The sequence below is a fragment of the Aptenodytes forsteri genome, unplaced genomic scaffold, assembly GCF_000699145.1.
Source record: "Aptenodytes forsteri isolate BGI_AS27 unplaced genomic scaffold, ASM69914v1 Scaffold84, whole genome shotgun sequence".
Lineage (NCBI taxonomy): Eukaryota > Metazoa > Chordata > Aves > Sphenisciformes > Spheniscidae > Aptenodytes > Aptenodytes forsteri.
This window is the reverse complement of record NW_008795492.1, coordinates 3,727,096-3,736,288: the sequence shown is the minus strand read 5'-3', so window position 1 is coordinate 3,736,288 and position 9,193 is coordinate 3,727,096. Positions and strand designations below refer to the sequence as shown.

General features: G+C 37.5%; 1 protein-coding gene across 1 annotated transcript in view; it reads left to right on the top strand.

Annotated features, from left to right (window-relative positions):
* The first annotated feature begins 4,173 nt into the window (after positions 1-4,173).
* LOC103900920 (group 10 secretory phospholipase A2) overlaps positions 4,174-9,193 on the top strand; it is a 9,797-nt gene continuing 4,777 nt past the window's right edge. Inside the window, exons 1-4 of the mRNA XM_009281704.2 lie at positions 4,174-4,299; positions 4,562-4,655; positions 6,075-6,240; positions 9,014-9,120. Coding sequence (XP_009279979.1) covers positions 4,174-4,299; positions 4,562-4,655; positions 6,075-6,240; positions 9,014-9,120 — 493 coding nt within the window. The remainder of the gene's footprint in view (positions 4,300-4,561; positions 4,656-6,074; positions 6,241-9,013; positions 9,121-9,193) is intronic.

Sequence of the window (9,193 nt, the reverse complement as noted above, 5' to 3'; positions counted from 1 at the left end):
GCCTGCCTGCCGGACGCGCTCGCCTCCGGGCGCTCCGTACCCTGAGGGATGGGGCTCGGTCGCGTGTGGGGAAGGGGAGGCGGAGGGGCGAGAGGAAAGGGCGTTAGGGGAAACGATCATGGCAAGTGCACACCTTCACACTTCGAAAGATGGTCTAACGCGCTTGGGAGTAACTTGGGTGTAACTCGCCCAAACGGAAAATACCGAGATGCCGGCCAACAGCTGTAGGCTGTAGCTGCACCGACAGCCCATCCGTTTATCAACTTCATGTGCAACATGGGAGTGTTGCCGGAGGGTCTCACATTACCTTTTGAAAGTTCTTCAGTAATGTGCAAGTGTGTTAAAAAGTTCAGTATTTAAAAATCGGGCTGCAGATTGCATGTGTAATAATAATCTTTCTACAAAGCCGATACATTTACCCACACTCTTCTCGTGGGTATTAGAGCGCGCTATCTCAGAGCACTTAAGTTACAAAGCAGTTCAAAGGCTAGGAACTGCTGGAACGGAGATTGCCTACAAAACCATAACTGGGTTATTCTGAAAGAATGAGTCAGTCTTTATGAATAAGTTATGATGTGAGAATGTAATTAAAGGACCCCTGCCTCATACCTGAGCATAGCCGACTACTCACTTTGCAAGTATTTAATTATTTTTTTTGTCTCCTATGTCCTATTTATTAAGCAGTATTAAAGACCAGTTGTAATAATTTACAGTCTATTTCCTCATAGGTTTTCTGAGGTATTCATCAGTATAGTATCTGAACGTACTTACTTCTTTCACACTTCTGTGAAACTATATTATCATCCCTCTTTTTCAGATAGGTAGGTGGGCTGACACAGAAAAAGCATCCACTAATTTTAGGTTCCCATGGTGACACGTTAGAACCCAATTTTACCTACGACTACTTAAAATTATGTGCAACTTCAACTACTCAAAGCCTGGCTCTCACTGAGTATTGCAGTAGTTCAGTACTCCAACCCCAGGATACTCAGCAGGCTGGGAGCATACTATTAGTAAACGTCAATAGGCATTGTTTTAAAGTGATTAAACTAGCTTCATGCTGAACCTTAGTGACAGCTGTAAGGATAAAATCCAGTTTTCCAGAATAGCATTCAGCTGCCTTAATTAAGAGATTCTCTTTTGTCTTCTTGCACTTTTTTTTTTTATACATTCCTACACAGCTTGCAAGTTGACCAAACCAAATCTTGCAAATAGAAGGATCCTAAGGACAAGAGCCTCAATTCATTCTTACAACAGATTCTGTGCACAGAATGAAGCAGGGTCTGGGGGTGGGAAAAAAGGCAATCGCATGATTAAAGACCATAAGGTAAGGTGCTTGCATAATGGGGCCAACTTAAGGTCCCACCAAGCTCACTGCCCCAATTCTACTTCCTGACCTCAGCATGCCCCTATTATTCCTTCTGCATTTTGATCATCCTCCAGACTTCATCCTTTTCACGGCATAAACCTCAGCAAGAACATTAAGAAAAGTATGAAACACTGTTTCACTGCTTCTGCCAGCCTATAGTGATCATTACAGGGAGCCTGGCTTCGCTCCGATAGCTCTGAGTCAGGCATCACAGTCACCCTTCCGTAGGCAGTGAGGAGGAAGGGAAATGCAATTTACCTGTTTCTCAATGCTTGGTCCACAGTATCAAAACAGGCAAATTTATCCTTTTAAAAAATTTACATGTGACCACAGTTTGTGGTGATTGCACGTCAGTAGTCTGGGCAACAAGATGAGGCAAAAAAGGCCATTCCTGATGGCTTATGAAACAAGAGGAAAAAATCTAAGGAAAAAAAAGTTTCCATAGTGCATACAGTTCAAAGGCTTCCACTTCTGGAAAGGTCTTGGAGATGCATCAGAATTCTAGTCTACTTATTCCCAAGTTTCAAGTTCTGAACTACTGGAGTCCTATGACTGTACAAAGGAAATATCACTATAGGAAATCTTACACGTTTAACATCAAAGATGTTTCTGTAGCCTCAGTCTTTGAAAGAACAGCTTAAAATTTCTTTTAAAATCCACAAAACATCACAGACTGTATTAGATGCTAATGATTAATGTAGTTATGTATCATAATTATGCAAAGCTGTGCATCTCTAAAAAAAAAAGATATACCTGCAAAAATAATTACTATGTTTGCATTGTGCCCATTGCAAAGAGTAAAATGTTATGGGAAACATGACCTGTCACAAAAAATTCATGTGTTTCTAAAATGTTTTTCTTCCCCTCTATGCATATGGAAATTTAAGGGACTGGATTTTTAAATACTATTGTAAGCTATTCAGAAAACTAGGAAAAAGGAGAGTAGGAAGCTATAGTGGAAAACATCTTGCAAAGACATAATAATGTACAGCATTTAGCACAGTCTGAACTCTCAAGAGTTTATACAGGCAACAAACCAAGACAGTATGGTGAAGTTCAAACTCTCCAAACATGGCAGGGCTCTGATTTGGACAACAGCAGTTACAAGCACAACACAAATATACTGTGATTACTTACTGTTGCTTTCTCTCAGGCTGTCTTTAGTGTTTACTTAATTTCAGTCTTCAGAAAGTCACCCCATCTCTCTGGCTTATTCATTACAATCCCAAAGAAAACTGCATAGATTTGTTTGGGGTTTTTTCTTTCCCCATCTGCTATTTTATGGTGCCTAAAGTAGCCTTAGGATTGGTATGGTTTGGGTTTCCCTTCAACCTTTACTTTTAAAGCAGCTACATCACATCCAGTTAAATCCGGGTTTGCTGATAGACTAATCTCTAAGTTTTTTTTTTCCTCTCCCAAATATCTGTCTTTAAAGTTTTCTTTCAGGAATGAGAGCAGTTGAAACTTCAACAAAGTTCCAATTCCTATTATGCAATAAACACTGGAATTAAATATTACAGAATATTAAAAACTGTAACAAGACTAGACTCAAATTGTCTAACTGTAAATTATTTTTGTACACTTAGTTGTACTTATTTCCCGTGACCTCTAGATATCAAAACAATGTGGTTTTGATTTTTTCATACACATTATAAAAAGCAATGAAATCAAAATAAATGCAATCTGGTTCCCTCCCTTTCCCCCCCCTGCAATACTGTGTTTGACAGAGCTGCACACAATCTGCATGACAAAAACAAAAGATAGACTAGACATAGAGGGACGACACTACTCTTTCAGGAATGCATAATCAAACCTATAGGAATACTCTTGTCCATAAAGGTAAATGCAAAGTCTTCATAAAAACAAACAAAATCACACAGATTTTATAAACATACCTTATTCATGAAACATTTGGAAATACGCAGAATGTCACTTCGCTCTCTGTATTCCACAGAAGTTCTGATAAAATACTTTGGAAATTTCATTATGTTACTAATACACTAACATTGCCAATACACTAACGTTGCCATCATCATACTGATACTCATTGTTTCCATAGTTCTATGCGTTCTAGGATGGTCTTTCGTCGCTTTTATTAAACTCGGGTTACAAAGCTGTTGGGACAGAGACTTTTCCTTCGGTCATGTTCAGAGTATCTACCGTACAATGCAGTCTTGGTTTATACCTGGATGTCCAGATGCTGTAACACAAATAAACTGCAAGGATAAAAAGTTCACATCATTTTCTTTAACTTACATGGCACATTTTAAAGATTTATACCTGAGCTCCTCCAGGAACAGACAGTTCATCTCTTCTACTTTACATGGATTTAAATCAAGGGACTGGGATTTGTCCAAAATTAGAAAACAATTCTCTGATGCAGCCAGGAATATGACTTGGAAATTCTTAGTTTCCTCTTCCTGCCTTGTGCTCTCCTACACCATCCTTCCCCAGTTGCCAGGAACTGAGACACAATGTAAAAATTCTTCAGGAATTTCTTCAGAATCACTAACACCATGCAGAGCAAACCCAGCTTTGCCATTAACCACTAACGTGGTTCCTTCAGACATTACTGGCTAGCTATAAGAGTCTAGCCAAATCTCACTAAACGTTTAAGAGTATAAGCAGTTGTCATTTGTAATGCTGCAGCCTTATTGCAGTTTTTTTTCAGCTGGGAATTTACTGAACCTGTACTGACAGTGAAGATAACACTTTCAACACTTCATAAAGATAAGAAGCTGGTTATACTCAAATGGATGCTTCTGCTACCCAGAGCTGAAACATATATTCAGAGCTGCAACCGAATGGGAGATGGTCACGTGTCCATCCATGGAACGTGTCAGTTCCACAACGTGACTGTTGTTTTGACACCTAGAACTACAGGTTCCAAAGAGTCCACCCAGTACACCTTATGGACCCTTTGGGAAAGCGTGAGAGGATCTTTTTACCAGAAAGCCTATATAACTGAACAGCAGATAATATCCTGGAATGGGAACCATGACACAACAGATACTATTCATTATCTTAGCAAGAACGTTTTAGTGCCAATTAAACAGTTTTAAAATGAAACTCCGACTACATAGCTAAGGAAGCTTTTTTTTTAACTCCTCAAGATGCGATTGCTTTTAATCGATGGCCAAAGATGCATATGCAAGTTTAAGCACTCGTTTCAACATCCTCTCCTCTCCCTAGATCACGTGCCCACAAAGCAGGAGGGAACAAGATCTGGGAGTAGTCGCCAGTCAGAAGTACTATAAATATTGTCTTAGGAAGCCTAGCTATTTTCGTAAGTAAGGATTAGCTACAAACATTCTTTCTAAAACTTTTTTTACCATTCTCACATACAAACCAATTGTATTTCTTAGTGAGGTGATTTCATGAGGTGTTTAAATCCCTTTGTTTCATGAAATTACAAGTGCTGGAGGTCACCAGCATCCCACACGTTTCAAGTTACTCAACTTGTGCTGGGAACAGTATTTTTCTGGCAGATCTTCCATTAACTGATTATAGTTAATCATATAATCTATTATAATAAATTAGTCTATTAGTCTATTATAATAGATTATATGATTATACATATTATATACAAACTGTATAATCATATAGTTATTCTTTAGGAAAATAAATATCAAAGCCTCCAATGACAAAGTCTAAATATTTTTCTGCTGTCTCTCCCACAGAGATTATCAGTTACTGAAGCTTATTATCTTTCCCAATCTGTGTCCAGTACTGGGAGTTAAGGTTTATAAACTGTTCTCATACCAAAATAAACAATTAGTTTAATTAGTAAGACAACTCTAACCAGCAGCCTTCCACTAATTTGTTTTGTACTCATCCAACTTCTAAAAAATTGCTGCAAATACCTCGGAGCCCGCACTGCAAGGAAATGCTGCCTATTACCATTCAGGGTCTTCGATGCATTAGCTCAACCTGAAGGATGACATGAAGCCCTAAAAAAAGTCATCTGGTGTCTCAACATTTACCTGCTGCCCTGGACCTACTGCTTTAGTACTGACACAGGATAGTTAATAAAGTTCCTAAATACAGTCTTGTTCTGGAGAAATAATGGTGAGAATCTCTTAAACAAGAACAACAAAACCCAAACAAAATGAAACAGAAAAATAAGCAAAACCCTTCTAATGTCCCTGGAAATGACTCCAAGCACCCGCCCACTTCCCTGCTCTACACCCACTGGCCCATTTCCCTGCTCTACCCCCCCCCCCCCCCCCCCGCCCAGTTATTTGGCTGCTTTGTCTAAAAATGAGGAAAAACAGAACCCCATCACAGAGGACATATTTGTTCAAATGTAAAGCATTATATTCTACAAAATAACAACATAGGCAAAATTGCATGTTACGATAAGGAGAAAATACTGCAATACTCAGGGCATCTAATCTTAGCAGTTAGTGGACCTAGACCACAGAACACACGCTAGCCCTTGCCAGTTTTAAGACTGGAAATGACTGAAGTCTGCCATTGTATGCTGCCTTGATGGGAGGAAACCACTGCAGCTATTCAGAGTGTTGTTCAGTATTCTGCTCACTGTAGATTGGGGTAGAAAGGGACTGGGTCAAGCAGCGTGGCCCAAAGTGTCAAAAAAAACCCTATTATTTTCAAGTACTGACATTCATTATCAAAGTTAAAAAAAGTAAAAACAGTTTTATATCTGCATGTTTGATTCAATTAAAGAGTTTTTCTTCCACAGTTTATAAAGGCACTTTTGGGGAAGCCCATTTTAGAAATCGAAGAGGAATTCTTGAATTAGCTGGAGCCATTAGATGTACTACAGGACGATCTCCTTTTGCCTACCTACGTTATGGATGCTACTGTGGTCTGGGAGGAAGAGGATGGCCCAAGGACAGAGTAGACTGGTAAGAGTAACTATTTATCTGAGTAATTGAGTGCTGAATGTATGCAGATGACAGAGTAAAAAGACTAAAATATGAATTAGGCCTATTTAACATCAGTGAGGGAACTGACTGCCAAGAAACTCTGAAGCATTAAAATTGTGTTACTGTAGATCTACGTGAATCTTACTTGCCTTTAACTCAAACTCTCATTGCATTAGTATTGGATTCACAGTACAATTGAGTTTCTTTGCTGTTGCTGTTTGGCCAAGAGCTGAAGAACTAAAGTCTTCTTGGAGAAGCTTGAAAGCGCAAACATTCAAGCTATCTATAAAAATAATAATAATTAAAAAAAAAAAAAAAATCGCAGTTGAAAGGTATTTTGATTCTACTGCCATCCATCCCATTTTATTAGTATTCAAAATAATAGAGAATTATGCAAAATTCAACCTGTTGAAAAATAACTTTTGAATAAAAGGAATTATGAATTATTACTAAAATAATTCTAAAACAGACCTTTGTATTCATTACTAAGTCTCAGCATATTGACTACCATCAATTTAATTTATAATTGAACATTAGCTGACAGGAAGATGATTTTCTGGTTAGTTAAATAAAGGTTTTATATTTTCAAGTTTATCATTATAATGATGCATTTCGCCACCGTATCCAACATCTCAAGTTCTGACGTATCAGACAGATATACTGTAAATTAAAAGGAAAACAAATGTCCGATACTCACATTTAGGGTAAAATATATGGAAAGTTCAAATCTGATTTTTTTTTCTGCATAAAGATTGTAGTCGTGATTAGACCTAAAACTTTTAGAATCTTTGCCTACATATTTAAAGTTTTTGGATGTGTAATCTGTTATTTTAAAGACAATTTTGTAGAATGTAGTTGCTACTTTAATGACTGGGAACACATACAAAAAGGAGTGACTATTATTAGTTCTGGTCATCTGTATACCTAAAGATAATGATGGAGAATCTGCAGTTTGCCAGTCTTTCACTGTAGGCCATTTTTTCCACTTTCTAAAAGTCCCACAGTAGCAAGAAGCTGCTTCTTCACAAAACATGGTTAGCTATTTGTGGTCTGGGTTTTAATAGCTACAGAATGTTAAGAACAAGCCAGAAGTGAGTGTACTTACTCAACTGAACAGAATCAAGAATTGCACCAATTGAATGTAGAGACATTCTTACGAAGTTTGATTTCTTAAAGTTTTGAGCTCCGTTGTGGGCTGTTTACATTCAGAATTATGCCTGAAAACAAGTGAAAATACAGAAATGCTTGTCTGAAGTCAGAATGTCTGTAATGGAATTATTCAAATAATAGTTATTGCAATTTAGATGTTTGCCTGCCACTTATAAAAATAAGCTTTCAAATGAAGACAATCATATATTGCTTTCATAAGATAAAATGTAAAATCCTTAAGCATCTATTTTTATTTAAAAGAGGGCTAAAGTAATTCTGAAATTGTTTGTAAACACATGAAGATAGACTGCACTATGGCAAAAGAAGCCGTATTTCCTGGTTTATTTACCTTAGTACTGCTACAAAGACTCACTAGAAGTCAAATTTTTTTTTTTTTTATTTCTACGCATGAAATGGATGTATTGAGCTACTTCACGGGCATGTGCTGTTCAATTGTTACATACTGCAGGATCTTTAAATGGAGATTCATGTGGAATTACCAAGCAATTATTATTACCAAGCACAGGGAAAAACAGTAATTGCAAGTGAGAGCTCACAGCATTAACTGTTTCTATTGCAGACACAAATTCCTCAGGCAATCTAAACACCATCTAAACTTCATGTGCTCACTGTAATATCATGGTTTTAGGCTACCAGGAGGAAACCAAATGACTAAATGCAAAGAGCTTGCGGATACATCCTGTTCTTCCACTGAGTCAAAAAAAAAAAAAAGCGTATAGTTAGTTTGCAGCAAAAACTTAAAAGCTATCTAGTTTCAGATCCTCGCCACCTCCCCCACTTGCTATTCCGGGCTTGCAATGACTCTACATCAGAAGAGTAATTCTTTTTTTAAGCATTAAAATATGCCATTAATGCTTACCTGTACTGTTCAGTTCCACAGTGTGATAGAAAGTCTATGAATTCTTTGTCCCAATTATGACAGGGACAATTTGAAATCATCATTTTGGGCAATTTTCCAAATTTTCTCATAATACTGAGCAAAGAGTTTTAGTTATATTATAGCATTAAACAGTACCCATGCCTGTTTATTCCCAAACATTCCACCTGCTCTTAGCTTTTCTGCCACCATCTAAGGACTTCACTAGAAGACAACATTTATGATTGTATGCTACAGCCTAACAAATCTTCTTGTCCCTTCCCTATTAGTAACTGTTACAATAGTGTCAATAACTGGCAGAAAAATACATCATTCATTATCTGACAGACTATTCTGGCATTTAATCTTATTCTCAGAAGGGGCTAGGCAGGAGGCATACCCACATAAAAATTTATTGTGTTTCAAACTGAGAATGCTTTAAAGATTCTTTCTATTTTCATCTATGAGGAAGTTCAACTAGATCAATGGGTATCAGACATTTTCCTCATCATTGGTTACATAAGACAGTAATAATTTTTTCCAGGTGATCTATTAAACAATTACCTTGTTTTGATTCCTGAACAGGTGACTGTTTGCACATTCCCATATGTTGACTGTTTTATTATTTCACAGCCTGTAGAAACATGCTGATAAAAAAAATCCAGATTATATGACCATAAATCACCACAGGATGAATTAAGGCAAGCCCATTTCTGTTACTCTCAGGTGCTGCTTTAACCATGACTGCTGCTATGGTAAGGCAGAACAAGCAGGTTGTCACCCAAAGATAGAAAGTTACCACTGGGAATGTGAAGACAATGCTGCTGTCTGTGGTGAGTGAACAGTTCTAGTTTTTGGTTGGTGGGGGGTTTTTTGCTTTCCTTTTTTTTTTTTTTTTTTTTTTTT